This window comes from Phasianus colchicus, chromosome 3, assembly GCF_987193195.1.
Source record: "Phasianus colchicus chromosome 3, bPhaCol1.hap1.1, whole genome shotgun sequence".
Lineage (NCBI taxonomy): Eukaryota > Metazoa > Chordata > Aves > Galliformes > Phasianidae > Phasianus > Phasianus colchicus.
The window spans coordinates 59,003,804-59,030,166 of NC_143438.1; the positions used below are offsets into that span (position 1 = coordinate 59,003,804).

Sequence of the window (26,363 nt, forward strand, 5' to 3'; positions counted from 1 at the left end):
TAATAAGAAGCTGTCAGCCTGCATAGGGTGGCATCTAGTTAAGACACCATGTTATAGTAGGCAAGGAACCAGTGATCACACAGTGAGGATGCATTTGCCTGTTTGCTTACAGGCATCTAGTTAGAGTTGGGATAAGGGAGAGATTCTCAGTGGAAGCTTGGCAGTAAGCTTTTCTTCTTCCCTGCCCCAACCCTCCCACCTTTCTTTGTGTTACTCAAAAGTAGTGTTGATGCTGGATGTTATAAGCTACGTTTTGTTTAAGAAAATAACAAATGAAAATCAGAGGACCTGAAAAAGGCAGCCCCTTGAAAGGTTTATCTATATATGAAATAAGCTTAGGATGAAGATTCCTAGACTTCTGTATAGCCAAGAATAGTTATCTGATAATGTTTGAATAATATGTTGTATGTAGAAGTGACACTGAAATAGGATAAAAGCGTATGAGCCTAAGAAAGGCATAAACTTGTTCTGTACTCATCAGGTAATGTGCAGTACAAGGAACATTTGTTTCTATGCTTTTACTTCATATGAAAAGGGGATGGCAAGAAGGAAATTTTGACTAGTTCTGGAAAGAATATATACATTGAACAGCTTATAAAGCTGAGGAGAAATTAGATGTTCAGTGATAAAAAAAAAATCTAAATAGATGATAAAATACAATTTCATACTGCTTATTTTTTTTCCAAGGAAATCAGCTTTTTCACAGTTTGGATTTTGATTCTCTAGCTAGTAATTGAAGGAGTCATGCTTGTGATTAACTTTCATTTTGGACATCAAATTTGGTTTGTATTCTTTGTGTTTTCCTGTGAAAACAAGAATTTTCTTCCTGGTTGAATTTCAAAGAGGACAAAGCCCATTTGACAGTTGGAATAGTTTTTACCTTTTCATCTTCTTTCTTAATGTCTCATTAAATTGTGTTCATTAAATGATTATATGAAATTATTTAGAAAAGATTTTACTCCCTTAAAAAATCGAATGAATACTCTAAGTGGCTTTTTAGTTATACTGTGTTTGTGTGTATGTTTGCATTAAATTTAAGACTAATATTTTTTATAAATGTTTATTCAGAGAGTGTTTAAAACATTCCTGTGCTCTCTATAGAGTATTGAAGGCAAGCTCATTGTTTATTGATAAAATCCTCTGCTGTGTTCATGTATTGCTGTCCAATCTTTGCAGGTGCTGAAGAGAAAATTTTGGAAGAGTTTAAAGAAACACACAATGCCGACTCTCCAGATTTTCAGCTCCAGGCAATGATCCAGGCTGCTGGCAAGCTAGTACTGATTGACAAGCTGCTGCCAAAACTGAAGGCTGGTGGCCACAGGGTGCTTATCTTTTCCCAGATGGTGCGCTGCTTGGACATACTGGAAGACTACCTCATTCAAAGACGGTGAGAGCAACAATATAATGCAATTCTAAATAAACAGTGCGTTCCTCAGTGGCCACAGTATTTAACCTGTGAGTGATCTTTATTGTAACGGGATGAAATTCAAACATGTTACTGTATTTTCTGGAGTAAGCTGACTGCAAGTTGCAAGTACTGAAGTTTTTCTTTCAGATGAGTAGAAAATGACCTCAGAGAGGCTTTAATGGCTCCTCCTAGTTTACCAGTTAGTTAAATGTTTCAGTTACTCTGGAGTTGTTTGTTGTTTTTCTGCTTAATCCCAAGTATTTATTTCATTCCTTGGAGTGAGAACCTCGTTTTTACTGAAGGGTATAAAGCAGGAGACAAGATAGCATATCTTCCGCCGATGAAGTTTTTGGATACAACACAACAGTCACTCAGTTTGTTCCAACTATTTTGAGAGTAGAGAGGCATATTTTCCCTTCTTGATTTGTTTTTTTTTTTTTTTAGTTTTTTTAATTGTATATTTTAAAAACAAATAATGCCAGAAGAAAGAATATTTGCAGTAAAATTCTCCTTACAATGCATCTTTATTTCAGGTACCCATACGAACGAATTGATGGCCGAGTAAGAGGCAACTTGCGTCAGGCAGCTATTGACAGGTTTTCAAGACCTGATTCTGATAGGTTTGTTTTCCTGCTGTGTACAAGGGCAGGAGGCTTGGGCATTAATCTTACTGCTGCTGATACCTGCATCATTTTTGATTCAGACTGGAACCCTCAAAATGACCTCCAGGTAATATTGCAAGGAATGATTCAATTGAAAACTTCTTGCCTATTTCCTGTGAAATTTTGTTCACCTGCAAAAGAAATTACTGTTGTCCACTCAGTAAAAAAAAAAAACCATACAGATTATTATTTATATTGAAAGTAATAACATTTAAAGTAAGTTTTCTATATTGATTTTTTTTTTTCTTTTGTCACTATAACTGAGTATCTGTCCTGTTTCATCAGGCTCAAGCACGATGTCACAGAATAGGACAGAGCAAATCAGTGAAAATTTACAGGTTGATTACAAGGAATTCTTACGAAAGGGAAATGTTTGACAAAGCTAGCTTGAAGCTTGGCCTTGACAAGGCTGTGCTACAATCTATGAGTGGAAGAGAAAATGCTACAAATGGGGTAAGAATTAATATATTAAGATGCATGATCAACAAATTATATGAATGTATAACATTTTTATTTCTTGCTTATATCTTAGCTGGAGAATGATGGCTTTCAGGTAGAATATGGCATATATTTTAAAGTGGGGTTAATTAAGGGCAAGGCTACATGAACTGGCTCAGCCTATCTCATGCATCATTAATTGCCAAAAGCAGACAGGTAGAATCATGTTTCCTCAATTCTCATTCATTCTCATCGTTCTGTCCTTTGCATAGTGTTGATTCTTACAGTTTTTGAGCTTCTTGCAGGCTGCCTATCCATCCATGTTTTTTTTGTTTATGTTTGTGTGCTTTATTCTTTTTTGTTTTGGACTTCTTTGCTTGGGCCTTTTCTCAGGTTAGGAAGTTAAGTATGTTCCCAGGAGGAGTTTAGAAGTCATTGGAGCTAAAGTAAGCAGTTTCAATGACAATGAATTATTAAATCGTTTAAACCACTCATATAACTTCACCCTAAGAATGTTGTTGTTTGCATTCTTCTTTTAAAGGTGACTTCAGCATGAATGTTTAATTGACCAACACTACATTATGTTAGGGGTTCTTAAAATGCTAAGTGAAAAGGCAACTGATGTCATTATGTTGTTAGATATAAACATTGACTAGGGTTTAAACAACAAAACAACTCTCTCTCTTACATGTTACAGGTGCAACAGCTTTCTAAAAAAGAAATAGAAGATCTTCTTCGAAAGGGAGCATACGGTGCTCTGATGGACGAGGAGGATGAAGGGTCTAAGTTTTGTGAAGAGGATATTGATCAAATTCTCTTAAGGCGAACACACACAATTACTATTGAATCTGAAGGAAAAGGCTCAACATTTGCAAAGGTGTGCATTGGCATTCAGAGGAAAAATAATAAAGTTGTTACCACAGTAGATGGAAGGAGTGCTGAATTGCCTTCAGTGTCAATTTAGTTTTTCAGTATACTTTTTTCAGTTTTCTTCCTCAAAACTGTTGGGACATCTGTATTTCCAGTTAGACAGTTGATAGGCTTCCTTTTTTTGTTTCTTGACAGTGCTGTTTTGGAAGTCCTAAACATTGCACTTACCATTGAAAATAGATATCTTTATAGTGTGTGGTTAAGAAATCAATGCATGTTTTTTCATGTCTTCTAGGCTAGTTTTGTTGCATCTGGGAACAGGACAGACATTTCCTTGGATGACCCTAATTTTTGGCAGAAGTGGGCAAAGAAGGCTGAACTGGATATTGATGCTTTAAATGGAAGGGTAAGAGCTTTACGACAGTACTCAGTTCATTTAAATTGAAGATTTTTCTCCTCTTTAATTTCTACATTTTCACTTTTCATTTTAGAATAACCTAGTTATTGATACACCAAGAGTAAGAAAGCAAACCAGACTCTACAGTGCAGTCAAAGAGGATGAACTGATGGAGTTTTCAGACCTGGAAAGTGATTCCGAAGAAAAGCCTAGCACAAAGCCCCGTAGGCCTCAGGACAAATCACAGGGTTATGCAAGAAGTGAATGTTTCAGGGTAGAGAAGAACTTGTTGGTTTACGGGTAAGAATATACAGATTATGTATTGTGATTGTGGATAAAAACTGAAAATATGTAAATGACATATAGTAAATACTCTTTCCTCTCTTTTTCATGTTCACATGCACTCTGTGTGCTTTTTACATCAGTACTGTCTGTACTTACTAGTGAGATTTTAAATTGCTTTATATATAGGTTCCTTATATATATGTAGTTCTTAGCTTAAAGCATCCAGTGTCCCACAGCTGGATATGAGCTCAATGGTAAAATACGTAGTATTGTGATGACAGAATATTTGTTTCTGGTTTCTTATATTGTAAAGAATACCAGAATTATTGAGAGTTAATCTCTCTTTTCTAAGTATTGTGAAGAATAGCAAAGTGTATTTGTGAAGACTGGTATGGTTGTGAAATCAGGTCAATTCAGAGGTTTTTTAGCATAGTTCTCATGTTTTGATGGTACTTGATTTCAACTAATTGATGCCTTATTTTTCCCGTTGGATATACCAATCTGAATTTTTATCTCTTTTTAAGCAAGTAGCTGTATTTAACTACTATTCCAATGGGCTTCAGGAGGACTGGCTTTACTTCTAGAAAGCTGTGTGACAAGTGACTAATAATGAATTTCAGGATCAAAATAAAACTGATTCCCCAAATCCCATGACTGTAGGAATTGGCTGAATTTCCTGTTCGTAGTTTACTGGGACCATTAGAGTTAAACATATGTACTTTATTATTTTGAGTGTAGTTCAATTGCAGCTTTACGAGCAGTGAACTTATTGCCTGTTCTGTAAAATAAACATTCTTAACTCTTTGGTGCTGTAAGTGGGATTCCCCAATGTAACCTGCAAAAGCAGAATGCATTAGTGGTAATACAGGAGGTCCTAACTTGCTTGGCACCAGGAGTTAAATTGAAAGTCACAAATTAAAACACCAGTGCCCTGGCTGTTGTATTGAACATATTTTTCTTGTAGCTGGGGTCGTTGGACTGACATCCTCTCACATGGGCGCTATAAACGTCAGCTAACAGAACAAGATGTGGAAACCATCTGCCGGACTATCCTGGTATATTGCCTTAATCATTACAAAGGGGATGAAAATATCAAAAGTTTCATCTGGGATCTGATCACTCCGACTGCAGATGGGCAAACTCGAGCTTTGGTTAATCATTCCGGTATGTCTACCACAATCAAATAATGATGCTAGTAAATAGGGAAGAATTGCTTTAGTCGTGCTATGTCTTTAGTTTAAACTATAGCTGTTCTGACATGTTGTAGGATCTTGTCAGATTTTATGAGTAAGGTGGGCTTTGACTGGGTCAGTATTTAAAGGGGAAGTCACCCTCAGATGCTTTGTAGAATGCAGTGCTCTTGCTCATAAAGCAGTTTGAACAAACATTCTAACATGGTTTTTAAGTGTCACCTACTGCTGGAGTTAAGCTCTTTCAAATGGCCATAAATCATAAAGCTTGTTTCCTTATGGCCATTCAGATTCATGAACGTTTTTAGAAGAAATGTTTATATTTCTTCTTTCACTATTTTCTGGCTAGTTCTCTGAATTTTTGAAATCTTCACACCTAAATTTGCATGGTAGCTTTGGTTGATTTTGTTATTCACAATTTCCAGATAAATTATGTTGCTGTTCAGTTTTTGGTTGTCTTGTTGCCCACAATGGAACTAATATAGCAGTGATACTTAGCTGTAAATGTGTGTTTGTAATGCAGTTTGGTGTGAGAGCTTTTCTATTCAGACTGTATAAGAAATAATTGGGGATTTGTGTAGGCCTGTCTGCACCAGTGCCCAGAGGGAGGAAAGGAAAGAAAGTAAAAGCCCAGAGTTCACAGCCAATGCTTCAAGATGCTGATTGGCTCACCACCTGTAATCCGGATGTTTTATTTCAAGAAGACAGCTATAGAAAACATCTCAAACATCATTGTAATAAGTAAGTATTATTATTTTATTTAATGCTTTTTATTATATGTTTTTCAAAAGTCTGTGACTACTTTGGAATTTTTAGTAGTAAATTTTTAGTTTTTAGTAGAACATGGGGCTATTTAATAGGATGTAAAGAGCATTATTACTTCTAATTTGGGGGATAATCATCTTAGCAGATATCTGGATATTTCTGTAAGCTCTTTATGATTGATCCATTCTTAAAACATTTATGAAGAAATGTGTTTTCTACTTAATAAATAAGAATGAAATCAAATATGTGATTATTCTTAATAGCATATGGGGAAAAGAATATACCCTCACTTAAATCTGTTTCTCTTGACAACTGAACATCCTGCTCTGCTCTGCACTAGCATGGCTTTACCTTGAGCACTGTGAGCTATTTTGAGCAGCACAATATAAGATGAAAATGAAATTATTAGAGAGCATCCGAAAGAGGGCTATGTAGGTGTTGGGGGGTCTAGAGGGCAAAGTGCATGAGGAGTCACTGAGTTGGTTTGTTTGGCCCAGAGCAGAGAAGGCTGAGGGGACGAGGCCTTGTTGCAGCCTACAACTTCTCACAAGGGTAGCAGTGGGGCAGCTCAGATCTCTGCACTCTGGTAACAGTGACAGCACCTGATAGAATGACATGGAGCTGTGTCAGGTTGGGTGTTAGGAAAAGGTTTTTCACCAGAACCTTTGCTTAATTGTTGAACGAATGTCTCTCAAGTGCATCTCTTCTTTGCTTTTGGTTTGTAATATCTTAGTTATTTTTGTGTCAACTTCTTTCAACAGTAAAGATATATAGCATACAGGTGTAAAGCAGTGTTGCTGAAAAGCTGTCTTTATGCTTTTAATACGTATTGTCTTATTAAAACTGTTTATTAGAAATTATTTATTTCAAAAGTATTTGTTGCCTGTCAACAGAAGGGGTGTGATATGAAGGAGATAAGACATTTAAAAGGTTTATTAGTTCATTTCTGGATGCTAACCAAGCTTAATTCGCAGCTGATGAGAACAGATATTTAGAGAATTATGTTAGCAAGGGCACATGCAAGTGAACTGGTTTTCGACTTTTTTCTAAACTGTTACTGAGTGTGGTTATTACATTTCACTTCCTCTTAAAGTAATTAAATTTTTTCCTGTAACATTATTTTGCTCTCCCAGGTAACGTCCTCATTACTTGTTATATCAGTTTGCAGATCAGCCTTCTTAAACTCATTTTTAAAATACTGCTACTGAAATAATACAGTAGAACAACTAGAAGGATCAGGAAGACTGTACAAGAGTATTTTCAGTTGCTATCCTTTTTTCTTCATTTCCTAGACCCACCATGATTAAGTGAATTGTAGAAGCAACGTGTTTAGCTCAGGTAAAATCAAGCTGAGGTAGAAGCCAATTGAAAGTATGAGTAATTTCCTTCATCAGATAGCAGTATCGGATAAGTAAGTGCAGGGTGTCCTGCTCTCATGTGTAACATGCATGCTTCTTTAATGTGGAGGACTCCTGAAAGGTGTGAAGAACCTCTGCATTTTGGTTTAGTTTTGTTTTGTTTTCCCTTCCTTTGGCTTGATGTAACATTTGTTATTACTTAATACAAAGATAATAGAGACCCTCAGGAGCTTATTTCTATAGCCACACAGAGAAAAGGGGCACTTTACTGGTCCTGGTTATCTAGCATGTCTGACATGTTTTGAATTGTAGAAATGACCTTGATTCAAGTCCCTACTCTTCCAAGAACTACTTGGGTAACACGTGTAAAACTGGATATCGCTCCTATTGCATCAGATCTCTAACAAGGAGCTCTCAAAACTGGTGGTGGTCTAAATTTTTCATGCAACTGGGCGATCAGATTACTGCCTCCCCAGTTACCCTTACTGCTCCAAGAGAGCAGCAATTCAACAGTAGCCGTGATGGATTTGGATACAGGGAGAAGGCAGGCAGAATAATCTCCATTTTAGCTGGTGCTGATTCTACTTCATGAACTAGGCAGCAGGGGGTGCCCTGAATTGGGTAAACATGGGAGAACTTGGTTATTTTCAGGGAGACATTTTTTCTGTAGTGATGACCTCTTTTCTACTCTCCTTGAAAATCCAGTCTGCCATTCTCTCTCCTGCCAGCTTAAGCTGTTGCTGCAACACCTGACAGCGGACCCAAAAACAAGCGTAGTGTTTCAGGGATGGGAAAAAAATAAACACGGGCAAGGAAGACTTTTCACATCCTTATGGCACTTATGTTGTGTGCAGGTAAAATTAAATAGCAGTTTGAACTATAGAGAGTAAAAATAGTTAATATCTCCTAGGGGAAATGGGGGATTATTTTTTTTCCTCCCATTCTCGGAAGCAAAAAGTTGTATAATCTGAAAAACCTGACATTCCATATTGAGGGTTTATTGTAAGGTAGTAAAACCAGATTTTATATCTCGTTTATTCCTACAACTTCTGATGTGCTTCCAAAAATGGTATTAAGGCAGCAGCTGAGGAAATTTTATGAGATAATGAAGCAGAACAGTTACTGAAAGCCATCTGCTCAGTTGTTTACAAACTTGCTTCAATACTTCAGAGGCAGTGGTAGAGTACGTGTCTAAACTTCACAAGCTGCACTAGGTAGAACTAAATGAAATGCGCCGGGGCCGGGCTGCGCTCGGTCCCTCTCTGTGCAGTGTAAGCGGTTGCCAGGCAGGCCTGTTGGAAGCCAGCAGAAAGCACCACACAGAGGTGATTATGTGCCACCATCTGTCACGCTTCAAGCCTACCATACAGCATGGCTAATCAGCCTTGGCAGGATGATGGATGAACAGCAGCAGCTGCCAAAAGCCACTGTTGGCAAACAGTCCTGAAGTTAAGAACTTTTTCCCCCCTCTGCCTTCCTCTCCAGGGTCCTGCTGCGTGTCCGCATGCTGTACTATCTACGACAAGAAGTTATAGGGGACCAAGCAGACAGGATCTTAGAGGGTGCTGACTCAAGGTTAGTGCAAGTGGAGGTTTATTTTTTTGCTTTATGATGCTGGCTTATGTAAAGCACATGTACTATAATAATTTTAGCACTTAAAGGTGCTTGTGCTTCCTGTTAAATGGGTTCGCAAGCCACATTATTATGTTATCAAATGAGATGGGTAGTTTTCTTGGAGGAGGGAACAGTGTGGGAAATTACAGGTATGGATTTTTCAGTATTGCTAATATTGAAGAATTATTGTAACTCAATTTTAATTTTTCTTTTTAAAAAATCCTAAGATTGTAAATGAGTATGTTTGGGTAACCACTGGCATTTTACTCCTAAAATAGCCTAATATTTTTTCATTATTTCCTTTAAAACAATCCAAAATAATTTTCCATGCGTTCTAATTGATGTTGTGTTTTCCCCCTCAAGAAGCATGTTTACAAAATGGTGCGAACCACTTCTCTTTTTTTCTAACATTTTTGTCCAGTCATTTTTACAAATGTTTATAATGCTGTCTTTATAGTGAAGTAGATGTATGGATACCTGAGCCTTTCCATGCTGAAGTTCCTGCAGACTGGTGGGATAAGGAGGCGGATAAATCCCTTTTAATTGGAGTATTCAAACACGGTAAGTGGTGTCTCACTCTGAACAAAACTCAGTTGTAAAGCTTTCTGCGTGTAGGACTGTTCAGTCATAATATTAACAAGTATTGTTCCAAAGAACTGTTGGCTTGTATCTCCCTTTTTTTTTCTTGCCTGCATTAAAAACCTAATATGAGCTGTAAATATCAGATGCTGTTTTTAAATGTTTGCAGAACATTTGAGAAGAAAACATTACTTTCTTGGCTGTAAATAAAACAAAGCCATATTTGTTTAAGTAATAGCCAAATAGTAAGATAGATCTCCATAAACTTTGCTTCCAGCACTGCTTCACTTGCTAACTCTGCCAACCAGTGTCAAAGTGGACGGTGGGCTTAACCTCTGCTATTAATCTGTACAAGTGCCTCCTGGGCTTTGTTCCAAGCAATATTTCACAAATGTCAGTGTTGAGAACTCCCGGCTCCCTTGAGTGGGATGCAGCCTTGTTAACTTTGAAAGGCTGGGGATGCAGAGCTGGCATGATATATACAGTGAGCGATTCCTGATTATAATCCCAATTCTCTGGAGGTCGCAGAGGTATTCTCAGCAGCCCAGCCTGACTAAAGGGGAGAATGATGGCTTATAAAACCTTTCATGATTACAGTTTGGCTTGAGGCTCTACAGCAGTTAGGAGCAGTGTGTTGTAGTACAAATCCTAATTGAATTGTGCTGTTCTGCCTATGTACAGCAGCTCTGTTTTGTGGGCTCAGCTGAGGCAAGTCTAGTCTAAAAATCATTTTCCTGCAGTGCACTGTTGGGATCTGCCATTTTCCATCTAGTCAACTTGGGCAGTAAAAAAGCAAACAGCAGTTTGAAAACCATAGAGGGAACAGTGTCATCTTACTGACATGCATCATCCTAAACCTAATAAGACAGGTTCGTTGGCCTTACGTATAACCCATGTATACAGCATTTTCGCAGCCTGCACTGAGGGTTCCAGCAAGGCTGGAGCTATAGAATGTGTGTGTGTGTGCTTCCATTCACATCTGCATGTCTGCAGTAGGGAGTGTTGAATATGAAGAACCACTGCAAAAGTTACATAGAAATCTTTATAGTAGTGTGGGGTTAGTTTTGGTGAAAGATTGTCATTTTATAAAGAGATTACATTAAAAAAAGCTATTCAATTTTTACTGTTTGTTAATGCTACTGATGTTAAAATGTTTCTGTGCTGATGAAATTTATCAATATGAAAAATGTTATTACACAAATGAAAACTAGTGGGGAAAAGATGCATCATTTTTTATTAAACAATTCCTTTAAAATCACAGTTACAGCTCTTTAATTTTATTTAAAAAGAAATGAACCCAGAAATTTGTATTTCACTGCCTAAACTGTTCTTTTTACAGTTGATCGTAGCTTTTTAAAAAAAAAAAAATTGCTTCCCACCCTGCAGGTTATGAGAAGTACAATTCCATGAGAGCTGATTCAACACTGTGCTTTCTGGAACGGGTTGGCATGCCTGATGCAAAGGCCATAGCTGCTGAACAGAGAGGGACAGACATGTTAGCAGATGGCGGTGATGGGTAAGGACGACATGAAAAAATTAATAAACTTTATCAGCATTGTATATGTTGGCATGAGTTCATGTGTCATATTCTGCTTACATCTTGCCTGAGGATCTGAAGTGATCACATAATGTAAAAAGTATGTAAAATTGCTTACACGGTTGAGCATGAAATATAAATGTGTAGTTTGGTACACATTCTGACGGCTTTTGTAGCTTTTTTGCTTTTCTTTCCAGAAAAATAACCTTCCAAAAGCAGTGTTTATTTAAATTGTTTATTTCAAATATTTTTTTAGAGGTGAATTCGACAGAGAGGATGAAGATCCAGAATATAAGCCAACCAGAACTCCTTTCAAGGATGAAATTGATGTAAGAACTTCAAGTTTCTGTAATTACAAGCATTCGTAAACATAACTGATGCTCCATGTTTATCCTAATGTGTAATTCTTATGTTCGTGAGCCACCAGATAAACACGCCTTACAAAGATACTTTTCTGCTGTATTTGAAAGATAACATCTTTTCTTTCTGCAAACAATAACATATGGTCAGAGCTGAAAACTAAAATAACTTCTGTCTTCTCCCAAAGGAATTTGCAAACTCACCTCCAGAAGACAAAGAAGAGTCCATTGAAATCCACCCAAGTAAGACTATACTAAAGAAATGTTAAAAAGGCATAAATAGACCACTTAGGCAAAGGTGGACTTTTTATTAGCGCACGAAGAAGCAGGTTGTGTTTTGGGAAAACATCATGGTAAACTTCTCAGTGCCAAATCTCTTCATGCTTCATGTGTTTCAAAACAATTATTTACCATGTTTGAATAATCCCACGTTAAGGCTTTCTGAGTTTCTAATTACATAGTAGAAATTGTGATGATAAAAACTGGATGTTTCTTTATGTTGCTGTTGATGCTTTTGCTGAGATAATCTTGAAGTTGCTGTGGATAAGTTCCTCGGCATGGAGGAAAAGTGCCAAGTTTAAGTGAAAATAATGAAGTGGTAAATCATAAGCATAGGTGTTTTCAATGAGATGGAATGATCTTCTTAGTAACACATTTAAAGCTCTACTGCATTAATTTAAATACTTAAAGGTATTCATAATATGTTTGCATTCATAACATTGAATAATAATACCTGATAGTTATCTTTAAATGCTTCACAGTCATTTGAGTTTGTGGAGTCAGATGGTTTTATTCTATTTTTTATTTCCTACCAGTGTAGTTATCCTGTTTCTAATTTGTTCTACACCAGTAGTAATGAAGCGTATGTTCTTATCTGATCAAACAGGATGCAGTTTTAGCCTTAGAAACTTTGAAATGTTTAGTGGTGATTTTGCAGTGCACAAATACTTCTCTATTCTCTAGACAAGCACAGTGAAAGCAATTCTGAGTTAGGCCAACTCTACTGGCCCAACACTTCAACCCTGACTACCCGTCTGCGTCGCCTCATTACTGCCTATCAGCGCAGCTATAAAAGGCAACAAATGAGGCAAGAGGCACTAATGAAGACTGACCGCAGGAGACGTCGGCCTCGGGAAGAAGTGAGGGCACTAGAAGCAGAAAGGGAGGCTATAATAACTGAAAAACGACAAAAGTGAGTTTTTCTCAGTGATATTTTCCTTCAAATCTCAATTAACTTTGTGTGTTGCCAGTACTTCTGCTTTGAAAGTATAAACTAAATGGGCCTGGGGGTATCCAAACTGTTCGGGCTTGCCTTTAACTAAGTGGCTTGTTTTTTCCTTCTTCCTTGAATAGATGGACAAGAAGAGAAGAAGCCGATTTTTATCGTGTAGTGTCTACTTTTGGAATTATTTTTGATCCTATAAAACATCAATTTGACTGGAATCAATTCAGAGCGTTTGCCAGGCTTGATAAAAAATCCGATGAAAGCTTGGAGAAGTATTTTAATGGCTTTGTGAATATGTGTAGACGAGTGTGCCGAATGCCAGTCAAGCCAGATGATGGTAAGTTTTACTGACTGCAGAAATGGACATGACTATTAATGGACGGTACCTTTGTTGAAACTTGATTCCTAGGTGCAGTGATTTAGAGATGGGCGTACATCTAGTCAGTGTTAAACAGTACAAACTGATGTCATTGCAGAGCCACCTGATCTTTCTACTATGATTGAACCGATCACAGAAGAACGTGCTTCCAGAACTTTATATCGCATAGAGCTGTTACGGAAAATCCGTGAACAGGTTCTTCATCACCCACAGCTGGGGGAGAGGCTAAAACTTTGCCAACCGAGCTTGGATCTGCCGGAGTGGTGGGAATGTGGTAAACATGACAAAGACTTACTGATTGGTGCTGCTAAACATGGAGTCAGTAGGACAGATTATCACATTCTGAATGATCCTGAGCTGTCTTTTCTTGAGGCCCACAAAAACTTTGCTCAAAACAGAGGGACGGGTAATTCAAATACTGTCTCTTCTCTACACCCTGTGGGTGCTGGCTGCAGTCAAACACCACCTATTGTCCCATCCACACCAGTACAAGAAGAAAAAAGTACAGAACAAACGGAGTCTAAAGTTGAAGGATCTGAAAATCCAGCAGCCAAAGAAAAGTCTGATATCAAGGAAGAGACAGATATTGCAGATAAAGACACTAAACAGGATTGTGATGCTGAGGCTGAGACTGGCTCTGTTAAATGTGAATTGAAAGATATAGAAATGAGTACAGACGTAGACCCGAAATCAATTTCTGAAAAAGGTTCAGAAGAAGATGAAGAGGAGAAACTGGATGATGATGACAAATCAGAAGAGTCCTCCCAACCTGAAGGTAATGCTTTGGTCGGGTCAGTCCTAAGCACTTAACTTAGCTTGAGTCTTACAGCTGTTCAGACTTGTGCCACCTGGTAAGTGGCATGCATGGAGCTGTTTGGAGCCTGGATAGACTACGTTTAGCAGTTTCTCTTCTTTTCCATGTGTCAGGTGGCTAGATAAACTTTCCAAAAAAAAAAAAAACCAACAACAACAACAAAAAACCATCAAACCATAAAAGCTAAAACAATCTATCTTTAGCAGGGTTTTTTTTTTTTGTTCCCTGTGAGGGATGATTTCCAAGATAACTTACTGATCTAATAAGCATAATTTCTGTGCCAAGTGCAGAAGACTAAGGCTCTGTTGTAATAATGATGGAACAGAAGCCTGAGTTAGAAGTATGGTATCAAATATGCTTGTCTTAACCTATCTATTGAGGCTGACATTGGATGGTTGGGAACTTTTGTAGTTAATTCTTGGTCATGATTATTATTCAGCAGGAGCAGTTTCTCAGGGTAAGAATTTTGATGAAGAAAGCAATGCCTCTATGAGTACCGCAAGGGATGAAACGCGCGATGGATTCTACATGGAAGATGGGGATCCTTCTGTGGTCCAGCTGCTTCATGAGAGAACATTTGCCTTTTCTTTCTGGCCTAAGGTTGGTTGGGGGTAGGATGGGATGCACTGTTTTCAGTACAGATAATATGTGGGAAGTGTGCTGCAAAAAGAGCTTTGTACAGTTCTGTGCTTCTAGTGAACATGAGACTCTACTCCGACAGTGATTTTTGAAATGGCTTTTTATTGTTCAATTGTGTACAAATTAGTGGAGGAAATGAACAGAATTGCTTTACTGTAAAACAACAAACTGCTGACAGACATGAGTTCCTTAAAGGCCTTGTAACTGTCTGAGTGCAGAATGACACCTCTTACACCGTTATTGATGGAAGCAAATTTATGACTTTGACTTCTAAATTTCATCTGCAGAGTAGTCTGCAAGGAGAGCAGAGATTCTGCAAGATCACCTTTTCAGTTTGGGATGGGGAAAAGGGTACTGGTGACCTACATGATCTAAGCCATTATGTAATGTTGACAGATGTAATTGTATTAAGGTGTCCTGCAAATACAAGCAGCAGTTTTACATATGATAAAGCTATATCTTATTTTGGTAGCAGTGCAGAAATATATCTAACACAAATTTTGGGGGGAAAATATCAAACTGTAACATCATAGTAAATCCATACATAATTTAGTACTTTCCTTTGCAGTAAGGGCAGAGAGAGAAATAAAGTAGTAATAGTCTTAAGCTTACTAATCACCATAACAGGGCCATCTGGTTTAGGAGGGGGTGGGGTAGGGCAGGGGGGGACCTTGCTCTTAATAGGCTTATTCCTGGAGAAAGCAAGCAGTCTGTTGCAGCTGCTGAGATTTGCTTGTGGCCTTTGCGCTGTTTTGCTGTTCTGGAAGCTAACTGATGCTCATATTCCCTAACCAGCAGTATTTCTCATAGTTCTGAAGTTTCTACTACTTCAGACAGGCTAGCATGGAATGTACTTGAATACTAAAATGGAAAAGAATTATACTCATCTTTTTTGCTTTCAGTGTGTATTTTGGAAACATGAACTAAAATCTTATTTCAGTTATAGTGTAAAAACAAATCCCTAATCTATGTAGATTCATCATAAGTAGACTAATACACATAATCAGAGATTTTTAGTGTACACGCTTCAGTGAAATTTGAAGTGATAATGGGTGTGGAATGAAAATTGACATTCATTAGATGTCCCTAGGTTGGTGCTTGTTTCATAATGTTGAACTTTATTAATAGTGACGCTAATGAGGATCCACTTCCTAGGACAGAATTGCAGATCCAGCCTCTTGGATCTCAAGAATTGCAGTTTTAAAATACTCATTGCAGATGTTTTGATTTTTCCCTTCCGAAATGTTGAGTTTGCTGACAGTTCAAGTAAGAAGCGGAAAACAATTGTGAGTTTCTGTTAAAATCTGATACACTGTCCAACAGAAAACTTGATCTGTCTTCCTTCATCTCAATATAAATGCCGTTTTTAAATTCTAGTTCTATTCCACAAAATTCCGCACGTATTAACTTTTTTCAGGTGATCAGTTTATCCTGGCCTGGAAGAAATAGTTGTTTCTTAATGTCTTTCTTAAGCTTTACCAAACTAGACAGAGTAGTTATACTCATTTGAGTTTAACAGGCAACCTTCCCACTAAAGGTTCATTATGTACTTTTCCTTTACACAGGACCGAGTAATGATCAACCGATTAGACAACATCTGTGAAGCAGTGCTGAAAGGGAAGTGGCCAGTAAATAGGCGCCAGATGTTTGATTTCCAGGGGCTCATACCTGGGTATACTCCAACAGCTGTGGACAGCCCTCTGCAAAAAAGGAGCTTTGCAGAGCTCTCCATGATTGGTCAAGCCACCATCAGTGGCAGTGAAGACATCACTGCTTCTCCTCAGTTGTCAAAGGCAAGGCTGCATCCTTCTCATTCGTACAGAAAACTTCTTATCTTTATCTATAAAAAAAAATAGCATTCCTTTGAATAAAATAGGAAAAATAAAAGACAGTGTTACATTGAGTAAAGGCTCTGTTTTCTGAGTTACATATTCATTTTGTTGTAAAATCAGTGAATGTGGTTAACAGAGCTGTGTTAATGTTTGGAAATCTTCATATTTCATTAGGAAGATGCACTCAATTTATCGGTTCCACGTCAGAGGAGGAGGAGACGAAGAAAAATTGAAATCGAGGCTGAGAGAGCTGCCAAAAGAAGAAATCTTATGGAAATGGTTGCCCAGTTACGTGAGTCTCAGGTGGTCTCAGAAAATGGACAAGAAAAGGTTGTAGATTTATCAAAGGCCTCACGAGAGGCAACAAGTTCTACCTCAAATTTTTCATCTGTTACTTCAAAGTTTATCTTGCCTAATGTCTCCACACCCGTGTCTGATGCCTTTAAAACTCAAATGGAGCTGCTGCAAGCAGGTCTTTCACGCACACCCACAAGGCATCTACTAAATGGCTCTTTAATAGATGGAGAACCGCCCATGAAGAGGAGGAGAGGAAGGAGGAAAAATGTAGAAGGGCTTGATCTGTTATTTATGAGCAACAAACGGACATCGTTGACTGTAGTAAGACAACAACCTTTTTGTCTCCTATTTGTTCTTCTGTGTCTAGTACTTTCTGAATGTGAATTTACAGTGTTATACACCAGCAAATAATAACGTACAGTTCTTACCCAGCCAGCTTTTGCTTTGTATTTAATTTTGAACAAAACAAAATGTTGTTTATATCAAGTTTTTACTATAGCAGATTGTGATTTAGTTTTAACTCACTTGTACTTTCAAAAAGACATTTTTTCCTTTGAAATAATAGTATATTATAACATTTTGAGACTTAAGTTTACCTTTCTCTCTTCTGTAGGAAGTGATGGTCTTGGGGACCATTAGCTAATAATGCATGAAAACTGCTCTGTTCTTTAATGTTCAAAGATTCTAAATTTACAAAATCCCCCAATGTGACTGCTTTACGTAGTGGAAACATGTAAATCTTATGAACTGCTGTCTTGAGCCTTTAACTCTAGTCCCTGAAATAATTTCTCCCAGGTAACTGCTGCCTCAAAGTGAGAACTAATGCTGGTGTTAATGTTTTCAGGAGGATGCAGAAGTGACCAAAGCTTTTGAAGAAGATATGGAGGCCCTACCAGCAAGGAACATTCCATCTCCTGGTCAACTGGATCCAGACACTCGCATCCCTGTAATCAATCTAGAGGATGGGACCAGGCTGGTGGGAGAAGATGCTCCCAAAAACAAGGACTTAGTTGAATGGCTTAAATTGCATCCTACTTACACTGTAGATATGCCAAGTTATGTACCAGTAAGTATGTGATTTTTAAAAGTGTAGTATTAGATTAGTATGGAAGTTAATTTTACAGATATGGAAATAAATTTCTTCAAATTGGGTGTAGTCATTGGATTTCAGTGGAGATTTTCATCCTAGCCACACTTACTATAGTATCTAAACATTCAGGAGGCACCAGGATTTCTATGTATGTTCAGGAAAAGATTTTTTTGAGGGTAAAGTAATTGGCCCCTTCTTAAAATTTTTGGTAGAAGAGATGTAGTAATTCTTGATTTTTGATGAGAAAATGAAAAGCTAAAAAGCAACACATTTCTCTTCTTTTCAGAAGAGTGCAGATGTGCTGTTTTCCTCATTTCAGAAGCCGAAACAAAAACGACACAGATGTCGAAACCCTAATAAACTGGATATAAACACCTTGACAGGAGAAGAAAGGGTACCTGTTGTAAATAAGAGAAATGGGAAGAAGGTAAAAACTAAGTTCAGTGGAATTGTTCAAATTGTTTAATAATGTCTTTGTATGTGGAAAGCTGGCTTTCTGTTCCAGACTTTCTTCTTTAAAAAGTTTAATTTGGCACTGACATTTATTCTTACTATCACTCAATCTTTAATTTCTCCTTTACTAATGGTATGCTCATACTAGTCATTTGAGTTGAGTAACTCCTCTTTTTTGAAACTGTATAGAATGTTATTTCCTTATATCAGGTATGAATTTAATTACTAGCACTGCCTGGACTGTGATGATTTGCTGTATTTTTTAAACATGGTCTTTTTAATTCTTATATCATTAGGTAGTTTTAGTTCAGTTTTCCACCATGTGAATTGAGATTCTTTACTTTCATCCTTCATAGATGAAAGTGCACAGATGGAAAATGTACAGATGAACAGTAGCAGTTTTGTTGTTTGGGTTGGTTGTTTGGTTGGTTTTTGTTTGTGTTTTTAAGTATTACCTTATCTTTTGCATTAGATGGGCGGAGCTATGGCCCCTCCAATGAAGGACTTGCCAAGATGGTTAGAAGAAAATCCTGAATTTGCTGTTGCTCCAGATTGGACTGACATTGTTAAACAGTCTGTAAGTGAAACTTTAATTCCATGCTTCACTCTAGGTTACAGCACAGGAAAGTTGAAGGTTGTGTAAATTTTTGCAGGCAAGCACTGATGATTAAGTCCTTCATCTCATAGCTAGTAGTTCTGAGCTGAGGAAATTGTAATGTCAGGATGGGAGTTAGCCAGCTAAGAGGAAAGATGATAGAAGGCTTCCCTAGAGAGGGATTGCAGTATATGGAAAAATCAGGTACAGTAAAGCAACCTTAGCATTAGTTACTTGTTTCTGTTTATTATTTTGTATTTTTTTCATTTAGTAAGCAGCAATTTTAATAAATACAAGTGTTTATACATTAAGCAACTACTAAACTAGGTGTTTTTCACATGCATAGCAGAAACAGTAATCACCTCTGTACTTTGTAGCATCAAAGAGTTACCTTTGCTAACTGTTATTTGAAAATACAGTGTATGGTTCTGCAAATACTTCTTAAAATACCACTCCCTATACTGGAGTTCACTGGGAAGTACAATGAGCTACGGTGTTTTAGCATGATTTATTCTTCTGCCCTGTTTAAATAGGCAAAACATGTAACTTTGTTTTCTTCAGTTTTCCTTATGTGTTCTAGTGTTGCTCACTTTAGTAGCTAGTTACTCATGATTTACCAGGGTTGAAAAGAAAACTGCTTTTTGAATTAAAAAATAACGTGGTAAAATCCCTTCAATTTCTTCCATTATAGCTATTAACTGCTGAAAGCTACAAAAGCTAATAGAGAATAAAACTCCTTTCTGCATCCCTTTCTCAGGGTTTTGTTCCAGAGTCTATGTTTGACCGTCTTCTCACTGGACCTGTTGTGAGGGAGGAAGGAGCAAGCAGAAGAGGAAGAAGGCCAAAAAGTGAAATTGCCAAAGCAGCTGCAGCAGCTGCTGCTGTAGCATCAACTTCGGGAATCAACCCACTACTAGTGAACAGTCTGTTTGCTGGAATGGACCTCACCAGCCTCCAGAATCTACAGAACCTGCAGTCTCTCCAGCTCGCAGGCCTCATGGGCTTTCCGCCAGGGCTAGCAACAGCTGCTGCTGCTGGGGGGGATGCTAAAAATCCGGCTGCCATGTTGCCTCTGATGTTGCCAGGGATGGCTGGATTGCCCAATATGTTTGGACTAAGTGGATTGTTGAATAACCCAATAACAGCTACTACTGGAAATGCCACTACTGCTTCCGGTCAAGGAGAGACTGAGGATGGCGCTTCAAAAGCTGAAGAGAAGAAAAATGAGAATGAAGAGGAGAACAAAGACTCTGAGAAAAGCACAGACACTGTTTCTGCTACTGACTCTGCGAATGGATCTGTCAGTGCTGCTACTGCGGCGACTACCGCCACTGCCACCACTACCACCACCACCAACACTGGATTGCCCACAAACCCTCTGGCCTTCAATCCTTTCCTGCTGTCTACCATGGCTCCTGGCCTGTTCTATCCATCTATGTTTCTACCTCCGGGACTGGGAGGATTGACTCTGCCTGGTTTCCCAGCACTAGCAGGACTTCAGAATGCAGTGGGCTCCAACGAAGAGAAGGCTACTGACAAAACTGAAGGAACTGCCTTTAAAGATGAAGAAAACCTGGAAGGCAGTGATGCAGAGGAGAGCCTTGATAAAACTGCAGATTCCTCCGTTTTAGAAGACGAAATAGCACAGGGTGAAGAATTAGACTCACTTGATGGGGGGGAAGAAATAGAAAACAATGAAAATGATGAATAACCAGTACCAGTTACAGTTGAAGTGTTTTAAACTTTTGACAAGTGGTAGTCCTACTGTTTACACTCACAGTTAATGTCCATACTTAGTTTTTATAAGCTGTTCTGTAACATAGTGTAGCAAAAAAAAAAAAGTTCAAGTCATGTTATACAGATGTGTCAAAAGGTATCTTGGTCATTAAGTATTGTGCAGTGCATTATTTATTATCCCTAGGAGAGATGAAATTTGAGAGGTGATCATGTCTTTTTAAGGAAATTGACATAATGCTCTGCTTTTTTTTTTTTCTTTTGGTACCATTGGTATTATGAAAAGCAGCAATTTGTAATCAAGTGGCACTAAATAGAAGGAAGTGCTGCTTAAAGGAAGGATGAAGTTATATATTTAATTTTTTATTTTTTATTTTGTTTTGCTGTGAAGGTCAAGATGAAATTTACCATACATATCGTACTCGCGCTTCATTTTGACTGTATGGGAGTTCACCCGCTCACATGCGCGCACACACCCACACACACACACTCTCTCTCTGACAATCTTCATGATAGTGTGAATGTCTCTGTCTTGAGACGCAGCAATAATAAGGCAGCTGTTGAATGTGAAGAGTACCTTTTGGAAATTTACCCGCGGAGAAGGTTCTTACAGGATAAAGCTACAGTTTAATCGTCTCGTGATCTTGTAATGCACTGGTATAAACAAAAAGAAAAAAATCAGGTACCTTTTTTAAATTAAAGGACTTTGTTACTTTAGCCACAAAGCTAAACAGCATTACCTCAACTCTAAACTAGCCTTGAAGTTTACAGACATGACTTTGTAAATGTATTGTTTTTCTTTGTTGTGATGTCTTTTTATTTTTTTTTTTCTTTGGAAACTGCTATCATGTAAGATAAGATGTAAATTGCTGCCAACTGTAGTAATGATGCTTTTAATAAAAGTGACCCATGATATGCAGAGATGTAATTATAAAATGTAGTGTTTAGGGACATCACAACTGGTGTTCATGTTTTATATTTGCATCGTGGCTTTTTGCAGCGTTTTCTGCTATACTCCCTAATAGATTAGTGGCTGTAAATGCTGAACTTATTGTCTTCACGGGACTAGGCAGGAAGAGAAACCCTGAATTACCTTCATATTTTTGACTCTAAGTAACTCTGCAGAAAAGCACACTAAAAAGCCTACTTTACTCCTTCAAAAGGGGCATGAGAGACTGAGAATACTTTAAAATGTGTTCAGCATGTGATAATATGGTACACTGAAGAACAAAAGGGCAAAAGAAAAATGAGGCTTTAATAGGCACAATATCTAGGTCATTTATCCTTGGTTAATGGGTAGAAAAACACAATGCTGTAGTGACAGCAAGGAATACAAAGGCTCTGTGGTATCCTGTAGACCAGAGCTTGTGATGCCAGAAACCACTGTGTCAAACAACCTACATGAAACTAAAACTGACCCACTTTTCATAAAAACCAGCGTCTCTTCTGGAGGGCTACCGATTTGTACCCTTTTGTGACCTTTGATATTGGAGATAATGTACCATTTGAGAACTGATGTTTTCATATTGTTGTCACCTTGACACACACGTACACAACCGTCTTGATAGTGAGGATAAAAGGTTAGGTCTGCAGTAGAGTACATGAAAAATTAGCTCTTTGAGTAGCCAGCTGTGGGTGGACCCCTGTCTTATGATTAATTTTACCTGTGCTTTTGGAGAGCTGCAACCCTCTCACATCCCCTGTGAATTTGCACAAGAGCTCGAATTAAGGAGTACTGCAAGGCCAGAACTCAGCCGTGAGGAGGATGCGTTACAAGGGGTGAACTTGCCCTGAAAGGAGCGTTCAACGAACAATGAAAGTAGATGAGAAATGAAAGCTTAGGAAGTGAATTTGGTGTGAATGAATCACAGGCATGCACTGCTGAAATGAATAGGTGGCAGAATGTCTCGTAGTGCCACTTAAATAGATCATACGGAGTTAATGAAGGTCAGGAAGGATTTCCTCCTGCCGTGTCCGTCACTGGACAGCTGACGAGGTGTGTTATTCCTGCCTCTTTCTAAAACATTGCACGTAGATCAGGACAAGAAGTGAGAGGCTGAAGGCCAAGGTATATTAACTTGATCTGGTGTGTTGAATCCATTCTATCTGTTATTTAAGTTGTTTAAATGACTGGTGTCTTATTTTGTCTTCTGTTTCTAGAACTTCCCCTGTAAATGTGGCTAGGTGCTTCCTGTTGTGTGTATTTCACATACTGATATAAAATAGCTCTTTTCTAAATTCAGTTTTATAATTCCCAGCAAAGATTTAAGCAGACTAATGATATCCCTTGGGAGGCCCCTTTTTAATTGGCAAGAATAGAAATTATATTGTTAAATGCCACGCGAACCCTTTTCATTCTCCTAACCCTCTTCCTCTGTCAAAACGAGGGGGAAATTCAGGTAACTGCCTACTTCTGCCTGCAGGTTTTTGACACTGAAACATCCAAGTCTTGACATAGGGTGTCCGAGGGACATAGTAAGCGAATCTTACCCCTATTAGAAGCATTCCTCAAAGCAGTTATTACTCATCTGTGTTTCCCGTTCAAAGCAAAACTGAAACTGGAGAACTGCTGTAGCAGCGTGGATGCTGTGATGGTGGGGGAGTCTCTGGGCTTTTCCGCTTGCTTTCCAGCTGCTCTGCTTCCTCCAGGTTAAGCAGACTGCTCACCTGTTGGAAAGAAGGCAGAGTTTGATTTTGGAAAGGATATGGGCCCCGGTATGAAAAATGAAGTGGGGGGATTGCCATCTAATGTCCAAGAAATGTATTACATGAAAATATGAAGGTTTTTCTTTAATAAGACAGAGTTTTTAATATGTTAATTATTGCAGTGATTCTCACAAAGTTTTAAAGTGTGTCTAAATGAATAAAAGCTTACGTGCGTTAAGATGATTAGAACATGCTATCCTCAACTTGATTCACAGCTGGAGCACCTTCCTGCCCATCTCAATTGGAAGCCTTCTGCCAGTACCTGTGTTTTGCTGGACCCCTCCCTTATGCTCACAGAATTGCTAATGGGGAATGTCAAGGAGTACAAGTGACTTTGGAGGAGCGTGTATTTGTGTCAAAGTATACAATGATCTGCATGCTGACGCAGCCTTTCCTGGGTACGTGGCGTGCAGCCCTGCCAAGAGAAACAGCAGAACAACAACAAATCTGCTCAGGCTTCCAAGGACATATTTTCTAAGAATTTGCAAGAGAAATCTTATGATCCTATTTGTAAACCTAGGCTGTTGAGGAGAACTGGTTGAAAACTCACTGATGATGTAGCAGACAAGTTCCCAAACCAGCCCAAAGTATCTTCTGTTGGCTTTGGTCTCTTGTTTCATGTCAGTGTCAAAAACTGTGTTGTGTACAAGTGTGTCACTGATTGGAACAGCACGTAGTTTTCTTCTGTCAAGGACCTTTCCAATTCAGTGCAGCAAAAGAAGCACTCTTTCATTTGAGAGACAAGAGTTTGGGGGATGGGGAGAAGTAATCAATTGTATTTCCAGTGCTGAGCTTCCCATTGAGTTTCATCTTGCCTACCGCCAAACTACTTGTATGTGCAAAGCTCCAGCTGCCCCACGTCGCACACTTCAGCTCTCCCCTTGGTGTCAGGACTGGTTCTGGTGGCAGCAGGAAGCACCCAGGGCTCTGAGCCCTTGAATCCCCACGCTGGGAGCTGCAGCCCTGTCACCACTTCTGGCTGCATTGGATGGGGGAGTGCTGGCTCTGCTGGAAGCGATGCCTTCAAGAGGCCTTGAAATTTGGCATTTTGGGCAGATATTCTAATCACCAGCTTGAGTCAGCTGCTCTGATTAAAATTCCCAAAGGAAATGGATTGTTAGAGATTGGCAGTTGCTGTGAGTGAGGTTTGATGAGTGTTTTGGAAGCAATCGAAACACTTCCACACGGGAAGTAAATGTCCACTAAATGTCCAGTGCTGTCTGAGTGCAACCTTGGTTAATTTGATGATGATTTGATGCAAACCAGCAAATATTTAGGATAACAAAACATGCAACAAAAATATATTTTCTAAAAGGGGATAAGTCCATATCAATGAATAGTTTAGGTTTTTCACCTTGCATAAAATTGCTGTCAACATTGGTAAAACCATCAGATCTTAATGACTGGAGCCATTTGTGTTGCAGTAGCTTAATGCTTGTAGTTTGAGGTCTGTTATTCGTAGTCAGTCTTTGCTTAGAATTTAGACACCAGTGATAGTCACGAGTCAGAGACTTCATTAAAATCCTGGTAACTGCAGCCCACTTTAAAATCCAAACCACCCATTTAGGAACCTTGCTTAGAGCATGGAGATGTAAGAGCACGTTGGGGCATCTCGCCGTGTAAGTTACATTTACGTTTTGTTTATTGTTCCCACTTTTTCTATGTGAGTCTATTGGCCCAAGCAGCGTACAGACCTCAAGCTTTGGCTTTGTTGGTTTTTTTGGGCAGTCTCATTTGTAAGCTGAATGGCAGCAGGCCATGAGGTTAACCCCTCTGGTGCTGGAGGCAATTCACGCTGTGGGTGAGGAATGGCCGGCTCTGCTCTCAGCGCTTCTCCAGCTCTTCCCCTCTACGATGCTTTGCCCTTCGGCTGGAGGTGCTCACAGGCACCAGTAGGGCGCTGAGGGATCTCTGCACCATCGGCCCCCTCCCATGGGCTCTGGCTGCTGTGGGCCTGAGTGGGATTTGCATTTTGATGGTGCTCCCTCGGCTCAGAGGCCCTGCAAGGAAACTGGGATCCTTCGTTTTCCCTTTTTCTTCCCCCTCCCCCCCACCTTTTTTTTTTTTTTTTTTCTAAAGGCTAGTGGAAAATAAGAGACATCCATTGTATCTCACTGCGGAGGCATTGTTCTGTACCAGACAAAGATGGCATATTTCTGCCATCCATAGTTTCTGCTCCTTCAGCCATGGCTGGCTACTGATGAGCAGCTGTGCAGGCTCTGAATAGCCCCAGGCATTTCCTAAAACCATTAGAATTATGAATTTTCCCCAAATGCGTGCCAAACTCCTCCCAAAAATATGTAGCAGAAGGAGGGAAGCAAAGCCTTTGCTCTTTGTCCAGAACTTGTTTTCTAAATTCAAACTTTCAAGGCAACTGTGCTCTCATAGAGAGCATGTAACAAGTTCTGCCAAACGTACCAGCTGATTCCAAACTGACCTGCACAAACACTGCTCAGAAGGATATTTTGAAAGAAGTGTTTTTATTTTCTCTTTAAGGATTTTTGTAATGGAAAGAGTGAAGGGTTTAAATTGAGCTATGTAATTCTGTTTTACGCACTGGGCAGGTGCTCGTGATGAATAGTCAGAACTGAAGAAAATGCTAAAAATCAGTCCTGTTCCTCATCTGCCACGCATCTGACACTTGTGAGGTATGGTGGGGGCTGTCAGCACAAGGACGTGCTTTTCCTCCCAGCCTTCTTCAAGTTCTCCTCGGCCAGACTGGCCATCTTCTGCTGTCTCAGTCTGCAGCAGGCTTGCCATCTGCTATATGGCTAATCAATTCACAAAGGTGCTGCTGGGCAGTGCAGGCTCCCCGTCCTCTGCCAATATTTTCTGGAAGTTGTCAAACATAGCTGAATTTGTTCTCAGCTGTCACAATCCTCGCATTGATTCCAGCTTGTAGCACTCCGGTGACCAGTGGGGTATGTGCTTTGTTTTGCAAGCAATGCTTGCTCTTTTGTGCCCGCTTTGTGAGGCTGCAGAGCTTCCCAAAGCCTGGGCGAGCGTGGCTTGAGAGCTCCCAGTTCTTCGGGTGCAGGCACTGGGTGCCACCCCCTGCCCCTGGGCAACACCAGACTCTGGATTTGGTCATCGTCGCTGCTTCTCAGTGCTCCTTTGATCATGCCTGGGTCAGACGC

The 26,363-nt window shown here is 39.1% G+C and overlaps 1 protein-coding gene across 13 annotated transcripts in view; it reads left to right on the forward strand.

The window, feature by feature from the left end:
* Positions 1–22,697, forward strand: part of CHD7 (chromodomain helicase DNA binding protein 7) — a 128,012-nt gene extending 105,315 nt beyond the window's left edge. For 10 of the 13 annotated variants that reach the window (XM_090137628.1, XM_090137631.1, XM_090137627.1 and 7 more), the window contains 23 exons: positions 1,177–1,387; positions 1,942–2,137; positions 2,356–2,523; positions 3,206–3,385; positions 3,674–3,784; positions 3,870–4,075; positions 5,025–5,224; positions 5,832–5,991; positions 8,859–8,948; positions 9,445–9,548; positions 10,953–11,082; positions 11,360–11,432; positions 11,651–11,705; positions 12,426–12,654; positions 12,816–13,024; positions 13,164–13,841; positions 14,320–14,480; positions 16,085–16,312; positions 16,526–16,969; positions 17,493–17,714; positions 18,025–18,165; positions 18,664–18,768; positions 19,544–22,697. In XM_090137628.1, the coding sequence (XP_089993754.1) occupies positions 1,177–1,387; positions 1,942–2,137; positions 2,356–2,523; positions 3,206–3,385; positions 3,674–3,784; positions 3,870–4,075; positions 5,025–5,224; positions 5,832–5,991; positions 8,859–8,948; positions 9,445–9,548; positions 10,953–11,082; positions 11,360–11,432; positions 11,651–11,705; positions 12,426–12,654; positions 12,816–13,024; positions 13,164–13,841; positions 14,320–14,480; positions 16,085–16,312; positions 16,526–16,969; positions 17,493–17,714; positions 18,025–18,165; positions 18,664–18,768; positions 19,544–20,497 (5,255 nt within the window). In that variant the 3' untranslated portion in view covers positions 20,498–22,697. The remainder of the gene's footprint in view (positions 1–1,176; positions 1,388–1,941; positions 2,138–2,355; positions 2,524–3,205; positions 3,386–3,673; positions 3,785–3,869; positions 4,076–5,024; positions 5,225–5,831; positions 5,992–8,858; positions 8,949–9,444; positions 9,549–10,952; positions 11,083–11,359; positions 11,433–11,650; positions 11,706–12,425; positions 12,655–12,815; positions 13,025–13,163; positions 13,842–14,319; positions 14,481–16,084; positions 16,313–16,525; positions 16,970–17,492; positions 17,715–18,024; positions 18,166–18,663; positions 18,769–19,543) is intronic. The other 3 variants (XM_090137636.1, XM_090137637.1, XM_090137635.1) reach the window with 3 other exon arrangements.
* Positions 22,698–26,363: the final 3,666 nt, after the last annotated feature.